The sequence below is a fragment of the Passer montanus genome, unplaced genomic scaffold (genome assembly GCF_014805655.1).
Source record: "Passer montanus isolate IOZ18808 unplaced genomic scaffold, ASM1480565v1 scaffold28, whole genome shotgun sequence".
Classification (NCBI taxonomy): domain Eukaryota; kingdom Metazoa; phylum Chordata; class Aves; order Passeriformes; family Passeridae; genus Passer; species Passer montanus.
Window position 1 is genome coordinate 8,499,736 of NW_024367483.1, and position 20,304 is coordinate 8,520,039.

A 20,304-nucleotide genomic window follows, 5' to 3' on the forward strand; every position below is an offset into this window, starting at 1 on the left:
AGAGATCTATCCAGGAAGATAATTTCAGAACAAGATCAAACTCTTCTTCTTTGTTTCTGTCCATAGAATCTTGTTGCCACACAGGTAATTGCAATAATAGGCTCCACCAGCTAAGCTGACCAAGAAGACAGAAAGACAGATACCTCTGCACCTCTGACATTTGTCTAAATAACTCTAGTGTCCTTTACTAGTATTGCAGTGACCTCTAGGAGCCTGCTCCAAGTCCATCGGCGTCACTGTCTCTTACTGACTTAGCCCAGACTTCCAGAAAGTTTTCTAAGCCTGGAAGGATGAGTATAGTACAGATGAAAAAACCCAAAAAACGTGAGTGTGCTGATGAGACACAGAATAGCCTAGAGCCTTCCATCTCTAAGCTGCTGATGTCTGCATGGTTAAAAATGAACTACCTAGGGCTATACGAAGCCCTGGTGTTAGCCTGAACAATTCATCCACATCCATTTACCTGAAATCTAAATTTGGTTTATAGCATTTCAGAACCACACAGAAGATGACAGTATCTCTTTAATGCTGAATCAGAGCAAAAAGTTTCCAATTTTTATGCATATCAGCACAAAAGAAACCACTTCCACTTACCCAGGAGTACTGTAGATCCATATCTGTTAGGGAATATGTAAGATGTGGCTGATGAGAAGAGCAAGTACAGTTTTCCCATTCTTCTATTTTTGAAATTAAAAAGTCACAAGGACAGAGCTGGTTGTCAGGAAACGGCTTCCAGTCACTCCACAAGTGAAATTCAGTTTCAGAATGAATTGAAATAGTTCCTAAGTTATTAAGTCTGGAAGTGTATGAGCGGCCCAGAGATGCAGAAATAAAATCTGTCCTGGTCTCAGTCTCTTCTTTTCTTCTTGTGTTATCTTTCCATGTCTTCTTTTCCTGGGGCTTTGTCAGCTTCATGCAAGAAGTTAGTGCTTCTTCATCCTCTTCAGAGAGATAAGCATCTTCTAAGGTATCTTTAAAAATACAAACACTTGTTATAGTATGTTGTAATTCACTGAGAAAGTAGCATACTTTAACTTAATAGCTGTCTTTCCCTCTATATAACAAAGTAGTCAAGGATTCAGTTTAAAAAAATTAACAACAAAAAAGCTCCCACAAAAAAACCCAAACCAAACCAAACAAAAATAAACAAAATCCACACATGCACACAAGCCCCCCCCACCCTCCCCCAACAAAACCAAAACCAAATAATTATGATAATTAGGGAGATGGAAAGGATTTTTTACTGGGTCAGGCATCTGAGCCAAAAGTGAGATTTATTCTTCATTTGGTATATTCATCTTGTTCCCTCAAAGGTGTGGAAAATTTTATTAGTTCTGCCCATGAAAATTTGCTAACTGAATGTCATATTGCTGATAGTTTCAGACAGCATGAGTTGAGCTGGAAAAGTTCAGGAAGCTTTCTGGACAATTGCTTTCCCACCCCTTGTATGCATGTTGTAGTTTAAAACTAGTTTCTAAATCCCTATTTCTTCATGTGTTTCAGCCCAAGCAGTGATTTGGCTGGAGCAGTAGTTCAACAGATAATTTAAACTTGTTTTGCTAATACTGGTTTATAAATAATCATACAAACAAGTGCATTGTACAACCAATGCATGCACTGTTAGAACAATGTTGGCAAAACAAGTTCAGAGGACAAATTGTTGCACAGTCAGACCAGAGATCTATAGGAGACTCCAGAAAATCAGCTGAGGCCAAAATCAGTTCAGAATTCCTGTGTCTTACACCCTGGGCACTCATGTATGATGAGAGACTGACTTGCTAATCATTCCTCAGACCTTCCTGCACTCGCAGATACTACTGACCCATGGATTAGCACTGGAAATTATCTTCCTGCTTGTGAATTTTGCCTTTCTGACCCAAAATGTGATACAAAACTAGGAAACCCAAAGTGTCCCCAGCATGGAGGCCCCTCTGTTATACAATTCTATTTATCTAGAATCCCCACTTGCGAGATCTACTGTTACAAAACTCCAGCTAGGGTGACAGGAAACAGGTTTTCACACTATGAGGAAGTCAGCGCTGGAGTGGTATCACAGTAACATCTCAGTTGGGGGTTGAAAATTGTGGGTGGTGAATGACAGACCAGGACAGGATTGTTTACAGTTATGTTCAATCCAGTGCCATTTGCCAAATGTTGGAAAGAATGCTGAAGTGATTCTGTACTTACTGAGGGGAACCAGAACGTGCTTGACATCTTCCAAGCTTTGTGTACTTGTTTTCTTTGTTCGGACCAATTTCTGCAGTCTTTTTAGTGTTCCCCTGGACTCAGCTTTATTGTCTGATTCTGTACCCTGCCAAAAAAATAAATTAAAAAAAAAAACCAAAAAAAACCAAAAAAACCAAACCAAAACAAGAAAGACATTGAAATCATTCAAACCTTAAAAATAAAAACTACATGTTATATGGTATTTATCTTGAGAATGACAAAGTGTTGGATTCAAAGAACTGATCATTGACACAATGCTTTGAAAGTTAGGCTTTTCCTTGCTTCAGACAAATAAGTAAAAGAAGGGGAAAAGGCAACTCACGAGAAATATCAAGCTTAGACCAGTGTTCATATTGCTGTTTGCATAGTACTTTTTGTGAGTACCTGAGCATTACTGAATACAAGCAGGACCTAGTGAAATAAACATATTCCCACACTCCAGAAGATCTGAAATTGCTTTATTCTTTCAGGCATTATGATAAAATACTCTTAGTTATATAAATTATTATTATTATTATTATTATTATTATTATTATTACTACTACTACTACATTATAAATTATTGTTGATGTTGTTGTTCTTGTTGTTGTTATGTGTTTAGATACACCTTGCAGGCCTACCTTCATGGGCGATATAAATCACACTGATGCTGATGCAGCCTGTGCTGACTTCTTTCCTTAAAGACAGGACCCTAGGAGTCCTCCTTCTTTAATGACAATAATGCAAAAATTCTCACAGTGGTTAGTACTTGGGTTTAGACTCCCTTCTTCTCAGCAGCAAGCTATATTTCATGAAATCTGCATTGTTCTGGAAACTGGGAATCAACCACAGGAGCAGATCAGGAAGCCAGAGAGTTGACACCTTTTCATGTCACCAGTGTCTCCTGTAAGTCATGGCTTCATTTATGTCTTAGTTTTGCAGTGAATTTTGCAGCTATCCCTGAAAGCTGCACTTTGGTCTCAAAGTGCCACAACCTGAACTCATTACAGACAAAATTAAAACAAAAGACACTTTCCAGAAGTTCAGCTGATGACCTCCCGCTTCTTGTTGGTGTCCAACAGAGAGGATGTGAGCACAGGTAGACCCCTCAAAGGACACAGCGTGGACATCAGCTCATCAGCACCAACTGTTCTGCTGTGCTGTTTCTGTCCCTCACCTGTGTGTAGATTTCTTTCTTCTTCCAAATTCAAGATAGCAAGAATGCATTTTTACCTCAGCTAACGAGAGAAATTGAGGTGCAATTTTTCAGTCTCTCATTGTGAGATGTCTTTGCAAAATAAATCACAGTGGTTCAAAATGCTAATATTGCTCTCACATTAGATCTCTTGTAGCAATAATAATTTGTTCACTTGTAAGTAACGACACAAAAGCAACATGATGACTTGGATTTATGATCTGGGATTTCCATCATAGAGACATCAAGATAAATGGAAGATAATCTATTCAGATAATTTCATTAATGGCAAACTCTAATCCTCTTTTCCTTAAAAGCACTCATTTCATAGAGTCTATTGTTAGGGAAAAGTCATAAGTGCTTAAATAATAAATGCAGTAACTCTCGTTCATGGAGAAAAAAGCTCGTGCAGTATCAGCTGGTGGTGAGACAGCTTTTAAATTTACAGTATTTTATTTTGGCTTACCTAAGCATTGAAATATGGATTTTTATCTGCCTATCCAAACATTCTTTGGTGTAGAAACCAGACAATCAGGTGAACTGTGCTTTGCCCCAATCTATAAGCAAAGCTATCTATAAGGAAAGAATTCCCGCATGAAAAAGAACCAAGAATATTATTGATTTCTCTACTTAATGGGTTTTAGTGATGAAAAAATCATGTCGCCTCACAAATCAACATGAATTGTATAAAAAAATAAATCACAGACTGCCCTTTAGTTGCAAATAATTTTCATTAAATGTGCAGGAATACTTAAGCACAGAAAATATACATTTTAAAGATGCATTTTAAAATGCATTACAGAAGAAAAACCTAAATTGTATCTCATAAACTGTTTCCAGTTTACACAAAGGTATTTTAAATACCTTAGAAGTCTTTGCACAGTGAGATGTTATGAGGATTAACCTGGTGACAGCAATACAGCAATTTGGAAGCTAAGTGTAAAACACTGCTGGTGAGATTCCTGCAATCTCAGTCCTGTTGAGCACTCTCTTTCCTGGGTGTAACTGCATTAATTTCAATAAAACTACTTGCACAGCATGTCACTTCTCAGCATAAAGAATTTAGTCATGGCACAGTCTAATCTCTGTGATTTTTCTTCAACTGCTTTACCTTTCCCAAAGAAGTGCAATGATTTAATTGTGTCTACCAATGCACTTAAACTCAGAGTACAGTGTAATAGTGTGAAGATAAATATTAGTGTGTGTTTACTGTGTCCACGGTGCTAATTGTTATGGTACCTTAAAAAATGTTTGAGAATCTTCAGTAATAACATGGCTGCACATAATTAATATTAAAATAGCATGTGATGATAGACAACTTCTTGTTCTGTTTAAAAGAGTTCTGTAAGACACACCAAATTTGGACAAATTTTCTGTTAAAAAATGTCAATAAAGCCATGGTCAGCCAGTGTATAGAGAAGCACTGTGCAGACTTTCATGCACTCCTGCCCATATATATTTGACCTTTAAATATTCCCATGATGTTGGTCTGGTACTCCAACTAGCTTAAAAGGAGTGCAAAGCAGACTAAGCAGGCTAGGAAAATAGGCAGATTCTGTCCTGGGAATCACAGCAATAATACAGTATTCTATAAATGATAAAGAAATGTAATGATTAATAGCAGAGCAATAATAAGGTATTCTACAGAAGACAGAGAGATATCATGATTAATAACATGAATATGGATAAAGATCTTTCAGCTTCTGGAGGAGGAACATATAGCACAGGAAAAACCAGCCTGTTCTTCCCAGCTGCTGGTGAAAAAAATTAACAATTTTCATGGCCACTCACCATGTCACTGTTGCCAGGCACACCTGGATTGTGAACTCGTGGTGGGATCCATTGCTCATAGTTTATCACCTAGACAGTAAGAAAAGTAATATAAAACAAATTTACGACTTACATAAGATGAATAAGCATAATTAGCATTGTGTAATTAAATATAGACAAGAACTCAGCATTTTTTCAGGCTGGTACTGTGTGGATATGAAATTAAAAGACTGACTTACACCAGCTGCCACCCATTGAAATTGTTTTGGTATTGAGCTGTCTTGACTTCCTCAGTTATCTGGGACTCAGTAATGTCTTGGAGACATCACAATGAAAGCAGTACCATGGCAGAGGCATGCATTATATTGTGGGATGCTTGGATCTCATCCTAGATCTTGGCTTTCTTTGCTCAATGAACAGGAAAGCCAGAGAAGACTGCCCTCAGCAGCACCCTCCCCAGCTCAGTAGCATCACTGATGCAGTTCTAAAATGCATCTTGCTTAGTTCACCTCACTTTTCCTGGGATGTTGAGCACCAAGGGTGTGAGTTTGAACTGGATTAGCAATGTGGAGAAAATGGGATGATCCTCAGAAGTAAGACAAGACTATTTACACTTTGATCATCTGCCCATAATGCATTTGTTGGTCACAGTGTCCTCAGGAGAGGAGCACCAGGGGAATACACCTTCCTTGGGGCACTGCTGCAGTCCCCAGGGGGCAAGCCTGGCAGTGCCTACAGCTCAGCGGGAAAGTGATGAACACTGGCCTTTTTCCTTCATGAATATGAATGACACGTTGAAGGCTGAATGCAACCTATGAATTTACGTGAGAAATGAGGCATGAAACATTTTTGAAAATGTATTAGCCCAAAGACTGCGTTACTTGGTATTTTATGTCCTTCCCAATATGCTACAAAGGCTTCGAGCCATCAAGGGAGCCCTGCTAGACACGAGTAAATAAGAACAAAGGTACAAAAAATATATGCAGAAAGTAAAGGCATTTTTTATGGTAAGGTACAATTATTGCAGCAGTGCTCATGCTATATCCCTCAACCGTACTTCTGTTTTAAGCCCCATTTTCCAGCACTTACAGAATGAATGGAATGAATGAATGTCAATTTAGGAAATGGAGAAGGATTAAAGCTTTTTGTGAAGCACTCCGGGAAACTTATTTGCTTTCTCTTTTTTTATTTTTTTCCTTCAACAAGAGGAAAAAATAATTTGAGGTGTTCATCTGTGCTATTTACTCCTGCTTGTAAATTTGCCTCTTCCATGGCCCACAGAATCACAAACTCCCTTAGACCAGCAGAGGTAGAAATGCACTTTTGGGGATTGCCTAGTTTAGCTCCCTGCTCACGACTGGTCACCAGAGCAAGTTGCATAGGTCCATCTCCTGACAGGAATGTCTCCAAAGATGAACTTCTCATATCTTCTCTAGGAAGCTTCATCAGTGTCTGACCACCTCTTATACTAGAAGAGTGCTTTCTTTATGTTCAGTGAAATCCTGTATCTCAGTTGTGCCCATTGCTCCATCACATTCCTGGGAGTAGCAGCCTGTAATTCCCTGGACCTTCTGGGAGAGCTGAGTTGTGTGAACTATCCCACCCAGTTTTGTGATCCTGAGGCTGCAGTTGTGCAATTGCATGCAGACTTCTAATTCCTCCTGTCTGTTCCCCATGCTGCGTGCATCAGCAGACCGGCACTTCATAAGGACTCATTTGTGCTGATTTTGCAGAAAAAGAGCTTCCCCCATAATGCTGTTCTCTCAGCATTTCCTTGTTTGTGTGCATAATGTAGTGCAGCAAATGAAAACAGATATAATCAGACTATTTTGAAAGCTTAAAAGAGAATCATATCATTATATATGATGGTATATGATAATGAAGACCTGAGGTAAATCATGTCAGTCACTAAAATTCAAAATAATTCCATTAAACTTGAATTTTTTATAAAGCACATGCAATAGTTCTTAAACTGATAACAAAGTTTGGAGGGACCAAAGTCCAAGTCATCACTTGTACACCTGAAAAAAAAAAAATCTTCTAATGCTTTGAGAAGTCAAAAAAAGGACTTTGCTTCTAAAATGAGGCAAATAGTTCATGGGGGAAAGTTTTAAGGGATTTTATAGGAACTTATACTTAGAGCAAACATAGGCCTTATTTGCTTTTCCCCTCCATAATCTGTCATATCTGAGGAATGACCTCTGGGATCTTTACCAGGAGCCAGTCCAAAAGCTGTCATGGCAGGATAGGGGCAGAGCCAGAGATCCCTCACACTAAGGGAAGAACCATTGTAGGAAATGAAAGAATAATCTTTCTCCACAATACTTAGAGAATGAGAGAAAGAAATCAGAGAAAGACAATGAGAGATGCAAAAGAAAAATAGTTTCTTTCTCCTTTCCTTCCTCCTCAGATACTCTTTTGTCAGCTGGGAGAGGAGATAATCATGCGAACAAACTACCAGTGCAGAGACAAATAAAACCCTGAGGGAAAGCAGGAGGAACCTGGGACACAGTGACTTTCCAGGCACTGGTTTCCAATATGGAAATTTTCTATCCGCCAATATGCAGAACATTTGACTTTTTTTGACCCACATCTCTACTTTGACCTACACTGGAGCTGAGCACTGCCTAAACATTGGGTCTTCACAGTTCTCTGTCTTATGTCAGATGTCTTGATGGTGATGAATGTACATTTTTTTCTTGGTTTTAACCTAAACATCTAAAAGGATGCCGGACATTGTATAGAAACAACAGAGAAAGCTCAGCTTAGAGCTTTTTCTAAAGTTTATTGCTCACTTTGAATTTAAAACTTTTCTGCAAAAGAGAATTTAATAGATTTTGAGCTTCTAAATAATTTTATTGTATTCATTCCTCGTTTAGAACACACACACATATATACAGGTGTGTTACACATCCCAAACTGGGTAAACTTTTATGTCCTGTGAAATCAGCAGAGCTAAGCTAGTTTGCCAGAGATAGGAACTGAAGTAAAACATTATCAGAGCAAACACTGGACTGGAAGTGAAACAAAACTCAAACACCAGTCACCCCAATTCCAGAGGTACAAGTCTTTCTCCTCACCTCTGCTGTTCACCAGCTGATGGGTTGTTTCCTACTTTTATGTTGTTGCTATGATTATGCAAACCCAGAGGTCAGAATTCATTAATTCCTCATGGCAGTGGGATGACTAGTACAGATGTAGGAAGAAGAGATAGTATATATGTTATAGAAATTCAGAAAGCATTAGGATACATATACCAATATGGATCATGCAAGACAGATCTGAACACTCAGTACAGATCTCGCCAGACACAGTTCTAGCACATCAATTTAGCAGAAATGTATTCACTTGGGAAGGAAGAGGTTTTCTAGGCAATGAAATCCATATGGCCTGCATGAGAAAAATCCTGAACAACTTTGGAATTCACCAGAGTCTTCTTTTAAAATCAGCTTCTAAAATACAGAGGCATACTGAGTATGAAGTTTAGGCTAGGCAAATGATGAATGGAAACTAGAAATGAAATCTTATTTGAATGAAAATTTAGATTCTGAAAAAAAAGTAGTTGTTTCACCTGACATGTTGTTTCTTCTATCTTCTTTCCTTGGAGCAAATGTATTCCATCAGCAATAATATTATCTTCTGTGAATTATGACCAAAAAAGAGAAAACATACTTTAAAATGTCCTGCTTTATGTTTTAATGAGGAATATCATTTGAATTGCACTTGATGCTTTGAGCTGACATTTTGACTCTCTGAAGTTAATCTTATATCATTTAAGCATACATTTTATCTTAAACTGCTTTGAAGTGAGACTGCAGAACAAATTGGCAAACTGACTGACAGAAAGAAAGCTCATTCATGCTTATTTCTTCTTCTGTACTCAGCCCTCAGTTTACTAACCCAGAACCCCACTGTGACTTTCCTCTTGCCCTGCTAATTTACAGCAGCAAAGTCTAGAATATTCATACAAAAAATGAAGGGCAAAAATGATCTTTTCAACTGAGATCTGTTTAACTTAGATTAGATTAGAAATTGCTTTCAAAGGATGAACATCCATCTCTTGTAGTAAATGAATGTTTGGATGGGAAGAGTATTAACCTTCACTACAACAGTGAGCAATAATAGGTCAAACAAGTCTGAAAAAATTATTTTAAGCAAGCTTACTTTGAAAGATCTACTTTTACTCCCAGTCTTAAGGCAAAGCACCCACCACTGTGCAACTGTAGGACAGCCCTAGTGATTAGATTCCATCAGAAGAGATGTCAGGATCACTCAGACATTGCAGGGAGGGAAAAAAAAAAACATGAAGAAAAATATCTGCTAATCACACCACATTTTCCGAAGTCACTAGAAAACAGCAGGAAAGTTTTGGGGTTTTTTTCCTCATTAATCCTAATTTGGCTTTGTTATTGCTTCTGTGGAATACCTTACAGCATCAGTAGTTCTCCTGATTGCAAAAGGACAGCTTACTTAATACATAGATCCACAAAAACTAGCTGTACACAGGCAAGACTGATTGCATTCCCTACTATTAACAAGAAAAGAAAGAGTAATTCAGGGAAGAATTCTGAGTGACTTAGATTCTTTAACTATTACATGGGAAAAGTGTCTGAATGTGATCATTAAAATTTATATTCAAAGAGGCACATAAGATCCTGATCCAGATTTTGTCTTAAGCACCTACAAATCTGCCTGAAGTCACTGAGGGCCTGGCATCTGACAATCTGGTTGTTTATTTCATTATACAGCTAGCTGGACTTCCAGGAGCACCATAACTCATGTTAAGCAGTGCTCATGCAACCCCAGATTGATGTAACTGGGTCCTTTCTGGTCCTCAGGACAACTTGTTTCCATCTCCTGCAGGCATCTCTGTACACCACATCCCTATGCTCCATGAGCTTACTCTGGAAATTCAATCCTGCAGTGTTCAGCTCTTTGCCCCAAAGTCCTCCTACAGTCTAATCAAAAATACTATTACTGAGTAGCTGTTTGCAGCTGAAGCACAAATAATTATGGGCCAACACAGAATGCCTTTAACCTGACAGACTACACACAGTGACACTGCTTTTGACGTAGGATTTCAAACCCAAATTAAAACAGCAAGTTATTAAAGCAAACCTCAGTGGTCCCACCAAACCACAATGTCTTTTGTTAGCCATAATATCCTGCACCCACAGTGCTCTTACATCTTGCTTAGATCAGCTCTCCAGCCCACTGAATAACGGAATAAAGTATTTGTGTAAAAAACCAACCAAACTGCAACAACAATAACAAAACAAAACAAAACAAAAAACAACAACAACAAAAAAACCTGCCAACAAACACACAAAAAACCCATGCCAAATATATAAATGAACTTCAAACAGAGCTGCAGTGCTGTTGTCTTCCTAGTCTGCCAACAGATACCAGTCATCCTCCTGTGGAACAAATTAAGAGCAGTGGAGAATAACATCCACTGGCTCTGAGAGGTGTTGGCTCTTCCCTGTTTGTCTCCATAATCTTTCATGGAAGCCCAGTGACTGTGACTTCCATAGTCAACTTTTCAACAATGATGCTTTCAGGCTGGCAGATCTCGTTCTGATGGTTTTGGTTTGGCCTTGTGAGCAAAGGCAGGTGTTTCCACTATTGTGTCTGTGGGATATGTATGTGTTCACTGCATTTTCATCATGGAAAACTTGATGCAACTTGTAGATGTAATAACACACATGCTGTCATCAAGGGCTTCATCCAAAGGCTACCAGGATCTGTGGATGTCTCTACAATTATTTCAGTGAGATTTGAGACAGGTTTGTGGATACAGCTCAGAACTAAGCAGAGAAGCCTGTGGTGACCACCATACATGGCTTTTAAAATGTAACAGAAATTAATTTTATGCAGTAGACTTGCAGACCTTGAAGGATTATCTCTGCTAAGAGAAAAGTTTGATCAATAGTGATGAATTATCTTGATCGATAGTGATACACTGTAAATCTCCTTGCAAAGGTTTTCACCACTGTGTGAAGGGGACTTCCCTTGAAATAATTTTACTGCAGTAGGGGAAAGGGAGATTTTTATTTAGCTGCCAGCTTTGCTTCCTGTTCCCTCTGGGCCCCTGCCCTTCAATTATAACACTTGTCAGCTTTTAAAATGTGCACTGCTTCTTTTGCATGCTTGGATATTTAAAAGGGTAAAAAATGCCTGGAGTAGAAAAGACTTTGAAGGAAGGTCAAAAAGTTCTGCTTTCTCATTCAGCCAATGAGAACCCACTTCCAATCCAGTAACCTCTGGAGTATCATTGGAAGAATCATTCCAAAATGTTTTTGGTTAAAAGTAAGACTTGTCAGGAGGGAAATGCCTAATGTTTCTTTCACCTATCATTAGAACCTGTTCCTTCCAAGCCACTGACATTTATTGAGGGTCCCTTTTCCCCTCACTAGTTCAGTACAAAAATTCCTCTAAATCTTTCTGACATCTTATTTCTGGTTCTGTTTTAAGAAACCAAATTTGCCCACAGATGGGCAAATGCAATATCCATTGCAATTTCAGATCTATTTCCAAACATTCAAGAGATTAACTACAAGTGGTGAACTGAACTAAATTCAGAAGGAAAGTTGGCCCCCTGTCCTTTGCTTTCTTTGACATATCCATGTAATAGTGGAATCTCCTATCAGTGGATGATCTCCATTTGTGCACAAGATATTCCCACTTTTTTATTTTAAATTGAGAACAAGACATACTTTCACTTTAATCTCACATATCTTGGCTCCTGCTTCTGCTGAGTCTTGTCTGGTTTGGTCTGATTAAGCAACAGTGAGAGATCTACCTTAACTTTGAAAAGTACAAATATAAATGCCATTCCTGGAAGCAACATCAAGCAGATTATCAAAGCATGTTGATTTTTCAAGTCCAGTTTGTGTTTAAATAGGTGAGGTTATTGCTCACTTGTTAATACTCAATGTTATTTTAATGAATTTATATTGGTACATTCTTAAGCGGTGTCATTAGCAACTTCCTAACATTAGCTGTATGGTTGTTTAAATAAAGGTAGTTAGAACAGGTTTAGAAAGAGAATCAAAGTACTTTCATCTAAAATTTGACCAACTCTATTTTGCCACAAAAAGTTTCTTCTGAGAAAAGTGGCACCCTTTCCCTGTTGGATATCTGGAGCTGTGTAAAATATCCAGGAAACATGGATTACTACAGGTGGCAAGCCCTATACAACACAACTATGGCAATTTACTGCAGGGAACGTCTCTTTTGGCCCATGGACTACAGAGTGAATTTGTCATAAAGTGTGTTCTTGTCTTCCCAATTTTAAGATAAGCTTTATTCTAACAACTTCTACCCCCCTTGAGGACAAAATAAATCTCTAAAAGATCTGACAAATTTTTTAGCTGAATTATTGGTGAAAAATGAAAAATTTTCCAAGGTGCCTTTTTAAATGCTTTGTTGAAAGTGCAAAATCAGCTGAAATATGTTTAGCAATTACCTTCAAGCTGGCAGTGCCTTCTGATGTACGAATCATTCTCTGGCTTCCTGGAACCCTGCCAAAGTGTGCCATTCACATTTTTCCTGTCTAAAGTAAAAGCACAGAGAGCAGTCACCTGAATTCATAGCAAACCTGTGAAATAACAGGAAATTCTATAAAAATAGCATCAGAATGCAAATCAAACAAGCTTGCAGAACACTGGAGCATCTGCTCAGACATGGAAATGAGCTGATGATTTTGTAATATAGGAATTTGGATGGATGGATAGATGGATGGATGGATAATATTTATTATGGTCAGACTTCAAGTTTTATCATCTTTTGCTATGGTCTAATACCTCATTTAATACTGTTAGCACATCATCAGAATGATTGTTATCTTAACCCTGGATCTAAGACCTAGGATCCCATGGAAAATCTGTGACTTTACTTCAAGGAATTGTATAATTATTATAGTATTATATGTTGAACATTGTACTAATTGTATAATTATTATCCTTATTTAAGTTTATCATTACTGAACTGAAATGTTTGCAAGGAATAGCATCAAAGATGCCCACAGGAATGCCCTGTGGACTCCAAGGCTTGGACTGTCTGAGCCTGGCTGGCTAAACTAGGCTGGCTTTGGCCTTTTGAGATGGTCATTCTCCTGCTCCTTCAGTGTATTCAGAGTGCTCATGCTGCACAACATGCAGACAGCTATGCTGGGTTGGTGCTTTCTGGGTTTGTTTGGTTTCGTTTTGTTGAGTTTTATTTAATGCTGGGTTTCACTCAGAAAATCTCCATTGTGGAAGCTCTTGTTGATCCTGTCAGGTGCTGGGAATTCATTACAGCCTGTTTGCTGTAGACCAAATGACACTGTCCTGCATGAAAGTGTTCCTTGTGCAGGGCTGCAGAGTGAAGCCTTAACACGGGGGAGCTTTCATCTGTCTGAGACACCTTGTGGAAAAGAGCCACATCGTTACAGCCACATACAATACCCTTTATACTCAGCAAGGACTAGATACAACAACTGAACCAAAACTCCACAGAATAAATGAAAGCATGATAACAGGAAGCTCTCACTGAAAAAAAAATATCCAGGAAATTTTACTTTTAAGAAGCTGATGATTATTTCCTATAGAGTATTTACAAGATAGAACCCATTGAAACACAAGTGTAGATAACAATACACAATGTCAGGATGGGTTTAACAAAACCCCTGAATTTCCTTCTTGATGATCTTGTTTGTGAAAATTCTCACAAAGTAGCTTAAAATGAGAAAGGGCAGGAACCTGAATTTTCTTAGATCAGAGACATTTCAGGTCTTTATTGAAATGATTAAAAGAAACACAGGAGATGCTGAGTATTTCTAAGAACCATAACAGGTTCTTCATCTCAATATGGTTTCTATATATTTAACTAGTTTGTTTTCAATATCTACCTACATATGTGTGTGTAGAAAGCAGGGAAGAGGGGAGAATATATTGATAGCTTAATTCTATTTTTTCCTTTCCTTCGCATTTTCTCCAACAGCTGTAAAACAAATCAGACCCTTAATTAAAGTTGGCTCTCTGAGATTAGCAAGTAAACAGTAGATGATTTAAGCAGCTACTAACCAAATGCTTCATTTTCAGACATGGACTTCTGGATGGATCTAAAAGAATTAAAAGAATTTACCATTAGCTGAAAGTCAGAATGAAAAAATTAAAGCGTGTTTAATCAAATATGGGTATTTTCAAACTAATTCTTCAAAGCAGGGCACAGGGATTTAGCTGTGTTATTCCCACTGGCTTTAACTGGAGTTACTTGTCTCATTCACATTCATCTACTCCCACATCCCACACAAAGCTTTGAAAGCATCTGAAGCTCCATTCTGCAAGAATATGTGACTCAAGTTTCTTTTTGAAGTGAAGAATTCATGCTGAAATCCGGGGAACCCATCAAGAAGAAGAGATACTTTCCTTTAGACATGATCAGAAGTGTCCTACAACTTTTAGAATTATTGCCTTAAGTTTGGTGACATGATAAGGGATTGAACCAAAGAGCTGCATATGAACATACCATCCCCAGGGCCCTGAGTGATATTTTATTGCCCCAATAAACCTTGAGCTTTTTGCACATTTACATCAAGGATCACTCCTAATTCATGCTTCCATCTGTGGTCAGTAGCTCATAGAAGACAATTTGAAAAATGGATAACAGAGGGGGAAAAAAAATCTTTGAATAAAGGTTAATATGTTTCATTTTATCCATTAAAACCCCAGTGGAGAGTAGTTTATGAGCAGTGGTTATAGTAGGTGAGAGCAGGGACTGTCTAATCTGTGACAATGATCAACAGAAGGCAAAGAGCTCAAAATCTGGGACCCCATCCTCAGTCATGCAGGTGCTGAAGGGTTTCCTGAGGAAGAGGGTGCAGCTAAACAGTTGTGGGATTTTTAAGGAACTGGTCTGTACTCACTAGTTTCTTTCAAAATGTTTGGATTTTGTGATTCCAGAATCCCACAGTTTAATTCTTATTGTCTAAACAAGGAATACTTATGTTATTTCTGCTACTCCATATAGTCTGGTGCTTTCTTGTTGCCCCATTGTAGGGAACAGAGAATCATTAATTCTTTCACATCTGCATGAAAGTTTAATGGGGAAATTTCTGCATTATCACTAGGAGTGCCATGCCAGGGTAGTGATGTCTGGACATGATGAAATAATTTTCATTATAAAATATTTTCATGTTGATTCAAACTATTTTCTTCCAGCTCACTTTTTTTTTTTTTAAATTGATCAGTCAAATTATCTCAACAATGCTTCTGAATTCTGATAATTTATTTTTTTTTATAATAGGATTAGGTTTCAAAAAGGATTGCTTTATTAACATTGTAAAATTTGACATTTTTAGCTATAGACTGCTATTGTTTTTCCATGGGGCAGACCTAGTTCTGATCTAAGCAGGACACTTTTAGGCATCCAGGTGATTTCAGCATATTTGGTAGAGCTTGGTAAGGCCTAAACAGTAGTTTGACTTTCTTTAAAGTATAAGAGAATGATGAGAACTCCATGAGTAATAGAGTTATGTCCATATTTTAATTAATGAAACTTTGGGAGGAGTTTCCGAGAGTCCTGACTAGTGACATAGAGTTGAGATCTCACAGATGAGTGCACGTCTCTGTGTTTGAAGCTGATAAGTTACTAGTGTTTTTATCAGATGACAAGAAATAGATTAAAACTCTTATTTAAGACAAAAGAGCTCTTAATTTTCTTGGAAATCTTTACCCATTTTGAGATTTTTCAGCAACAGACACAGATAACATTGATGTTCTGAGTCTAGTGGGGCCCCACCTACAAATGGAGAAAAACAAAAACCAATAAACTCCAGGGATTTTCATGTCTGTTACAGCAGACAGATAAGATTTGTCTGTATCATTCCATTAGGCAGGATTTCAGATTTCATTTGAAGGGGTCCACTTCAGTAATGTAATAGATTTCAACATGAAGCAAAAAAAAGAATTTTCAAAATAAATTCCTCTGCCTGCTAATAAATATTGATCATTAGCTCAAACCATAGCATTGTGTCCATGAATGGACTCAAAACATGTTGCTATCACAAAAATGATTCATAAAATTATGTCTGACCTCCTTTATCCGAATCATTTTGCAAACAAATTTTTTACTTGGATTAAAAACACAAACAAACAAACAAAAAACTCTTCAGGAGATTATCAGGTCAATGGTGCAAACATGGTATAAAATAGGTTACCACTTCAATCTCAGAAAAGCAGACATATGGTTAAACTAAGCTCAGATTAACTGCATTTGATTTTAGCTGTCCTGGTTCTGATATTTTGGAAGAAAGCTGTGTGGATATGAAAAAGTCATGGTAAAAGAGCCTTAAGAGTGCATTACAAGCTTGTTATGTGCTCTTCAACTGCAACATTAATACATGTGCTCTATGAGAATGAAAGCAACATTGGCAAACCTTAATAAAGCAACAAGGATGAAAGGTACAGACAAATAGAGTGACACTGTGTAGACCTTGAACTGGTCTGAACTTACTTTCTTTTTTTGGTCAGTGTGTTCTCAAAGTCAGGAAACTCCTTTTAAAAAGATAGAGAAAAAAGGTCTATGAAAATCAAAAATGTTTAATCCAAATCTATTATTTCTGTCACTGAAAAGACAATGAATTATATACTTTTGATGTGTGCTTTTTAATATTCACTAACATTTCTAGTCTTTCTTTTTCCAACAGCTGGAGCTGTGGAGGACACAGTGCAGCAGAGAACATATATAATTATGTGTCCTGATTTCAGGAGGCTTCAGTTATCCATGGCTCCCAGGAAGCTGACAACCATAATACCCCTGAAAATCCAGAGAACCATGCTCATAGCCCAGGAATGAATATCATATTTCTTCCATAGTATGACTCTTTGGAATTTTATTAGCATTAAAATACCCACATGTTGCAATGGGATGTGGTTTCCTGATGGACACAAGACACACACTTTGTAAACCCAAACATGCAGAGGAATGTGCAAGAGGGCAGGAAACTGCAAATAAAATTGAAAGCTCTGAAGGGGACAAAATCAAAATCAAACACTGGCCTGGATGCAAGATCACACAGCCCCCAGGGCCCAGACAATAAATATTTATACCCTGACAAGGGTGAGAAGGAGGAGAAGTGATGTAGCTGTTGAAAGAGAGAGCAAAAAGGTGCCTTGCAGGGCAAATGATACCAAAACATCTCAATGCATGTTTGCTGTGCAGTTAACCATGGACTTGAGTTTAATTTTAACTGTAGGAAAAACTAAGGATGTCATGCTAGGACAGAAGAGATCTCTGTCCCTATATTATTATGATATCTCCTGAGACAGGATATCAAAGCACTGTATCACTTTCTTCTTATTTATTTCTTCCAGCCTGAAAAGCAGGAACTGGGTTAAAAATGTCCATGATGATATCACTTCAATCTGTTGTGTGACAAGAGGCATTAAAACATAATATAACCATTCATTATTTTATAAATCTGTAAATTTAGTTTAACTGGACCTATTTCTCATGATATTAAGTTTAATTTATTTCCTTCTTGTAGGACTAACTACATCTGTATGACTCTGACCACAGTAATTTAAAAATGCCATCAAGGTTGCATTATAAAAACCCAAAACCTGTACTACATAAAACCATGTAAGTGCATAATTGAGCATTTTATACTTCTCCCCCTCCTCTCAGTAAAACTCCTCATAGATTTTTTTAAGCTTTTTCAGGCAGTGCATTAAGAAAAGGCTGTTTTTCTGTGCTGTTATTTTAGCTGAGTGTAAGAGGCCCTTTTGTCATAGATATTTGGGAATGTTAATAACTGTATGCAGTTTCCACATCTTTTGTTTTTGTCTGTGTCAATTTTCTCACAGATGCTGTATGTAGATCAAAAGAGTATACAAAATTTATCACTCACTTTGAAATAATGTAAGCAGTGTAAGACAAATTTCTTGCTGAAAAAATGTCAGTATTTTAGTCTTGGGACAAATATTTTCAATAACTTAAGAGAAATTACTAACTGAGGTGCCCAAACACATAGAAATTTAAAAAAAAAATTGAAAGTGGTTTTAAGGCTTATTGAAAAGGCAAGTGTAAAAATTTCATTGAAAAATATTAAATATTTTATTTCAAACAGGTTTGTTAAAGGAAGCATGATCCATGGAGGTCAGAGACTAAAGGATATTGTAATTTATAGTCTGTATATGATCCAGAAAAAAAAAATTAGAGACAGGCCCTATTGTGGCAATATACCTAGAAAGATTTGATGCATATCTTCACACACCAAACAGCTGATGTAGACCATGAAGCAGGGTTTAGTCTTTTGCTCCACAACTTGAAACCAATTCCTAAAGTCCAGCACGTTTGCATTGATGGCAGTACATCATATATTGAGGTGATGACTAATGTGAGTTCACAGGATAGCATGGGATGCAGTGCCAAAATGAAACAGGTAGTGGACTTAAATGGCCATTTAAAAATGGCACCTTTCATTCAACTCGTTCTTCCTGCTGTTTCTGAATCAGGTGGCTAAACTGGGGTGCAAGAATAAATTACTCTGGTTTGTACTTTTTCAACGTATCTTTTCAGTACTGACTACGTTTAAAATTATATGTAACTTTAAAATTAAACTAGTTTCTAAAAAAAAAATTATCTTAGAATGTAAATGAAGGTTCACCCTGACTTTACTCTCCACATTCTCCAAAGAACATAATTATCTTGTTTATGGGCACAATTCTTTCCTTCCTTATCCCAAATGTTTCCTAGGAAAAAACTGCTTATGGGGAAACCCTGCATGGTAAAATTATTGATCAAGTCCTTTTCTTCCTGATGTTATCAAATAACTCTGAATTAAGGAATTGAATTAAACCCTGTGGTGTTTCCAAGCTGGCTGAGAAAAGCTAGAGCTCCTGTGTGTGTTAAGACTTGCAAACAGGAAAATTACAATTTCAGATATCCAGCCCTCCTCTTGCCCTCACTGGGATCAAAGGCCAATTATAACACTGCAGATTAAGGCAGGTGTCACAACTGATTTTGATATTCCTGGCAACAGCTTAGAACAACTGATAAATTTTTTGGCTCTCTTCTGATATACAGGGTAGTCAATCATATCACAATCAGCAAGTCAAAAATATGTGGATCTTATGACATTTGGTGATTTCAGCCTGACAGGATATATATGAAAATGGGTTTAATACTGAAGGCTCTTTCCCTGAGAAGCTGGAGACAGTTCATGAGGTAGAAGACTGTAACACCAGGTGACAAGAGGTAGAAATTCAGTTCCCCAGTTAATAGCATTGTTACATGCAAGGAGTACCCATGTGATTCATTATGTGCTCATGGCTACCACCTGTTTCTGAGGAAGATCCAATTCAGATTTGGTATGCATGAACTTCAAAAAAAAAGCTCCATAAATCCATTTTTTTCTTTCTTTCTGAGAATATCACTAAAGCTGAGCAACAGGCAAAGTAATCATAAAGTTAACATGCCAATTCTCCAGGAGGATTAAAATCAAAAGACAAGTGCACATAACAGGCTCATTATAGTACCACAGGAACCCAGAGTGGAAATGTCCCTAGCAAATAATTCAGGGTAATAAACAGGTCTCTGGAGTTATGTGAAGCAGAAGAACAGTGTACATGAAAGACAGCTTTTTCTCCATACAGGATGTGTCATTTGGGCAGGGGCTTGGCCAGAGCCATGGTTCAAAAAGGAATGTCCAAAGACTGTGTTCAGTGAATGACGTTCTGCACAGCTTCAGTAACCACACTACCCTGTATTTCCCACATCTCCAGAAGAACTTGACAGCCCAGCTATGATTAGGACAAAGCACAACAGATGAGTTCACTGCAAGAAAATCACTACCTTGTTGCATTATGAGGAAGAATTTTCTCCAGCCCTGATCACCTTTTTATATGTGAGGGGAGCTGATCCTGCATACCTGCCCTGTTGATTTTGAAGTTATATAGGAAAAAGGAAGGGGCAAAGCCTACTGAGGAGGAAGTGTGTCATGCCTTTGGAGATTTAGCAGCTCTGTGGAACCTGCCATGCTTCAGCCAACCATTTAAAGACTCACTCGAGTCCATACCTACTTAGCAGTGCACTTATGTATGTGCATTACTGGATAATGATGGATGGCTAAATGGAGCCAATAATGTCCT

At 37.7% G+C, this 20,304-nt stretch overlaps 1 protein-coding gene across 1 annotated transcript in view; it reads right to left on the minus strand.

Annotated features, from left to right (window-relative positions):
* Nucleotides 1-205: 205 nt before the first annotated feature.
* LOC120504042 (putative uncharacterized protein ENSP00000383407) overlaps nucleotides 206-20,304 on the minus strand; it is a 62,496-nt gene continuing 42,397 nt past the window's right edge. Inside the window, exons 4-11 of the mRNA XM_039713174.1 lie at nucleotides 16,667-16,707; nucleotides 14,236-14,273; nucleotides 12,639-12,725; nucleotides 8,742-8,809; nucleotides 5,192-5,260; nucleotides 2,188-2,311; nucleotides 663-971; nucleotides 206-282 (exon numbers count right to left, since the gene is read on the minus strand). Coding sequence (XP_039569108.1) covers nucleotides 206-282; nucleotides 663-971; nucleotides 2,188-2,311; nucleotides 5,192-5,260; nucleotides 8,742-8,809; nucleotides 12,639-12,725; nucleotides 14,236-14,273; nucleotides 16,667-16,707 — 813 coding nt within the window. The remainder of the gene's footprint in view (nucleotides 283-662; nucleotides 972-2,187; nucleotides 2,312-5,191; nucleotides 5,261-8,741; nucleotides 8,810-12,638; nucleotides 12,726-14,235; nucleotides 14,274-16,666; nucleotides 16,708-20,304) is intronic.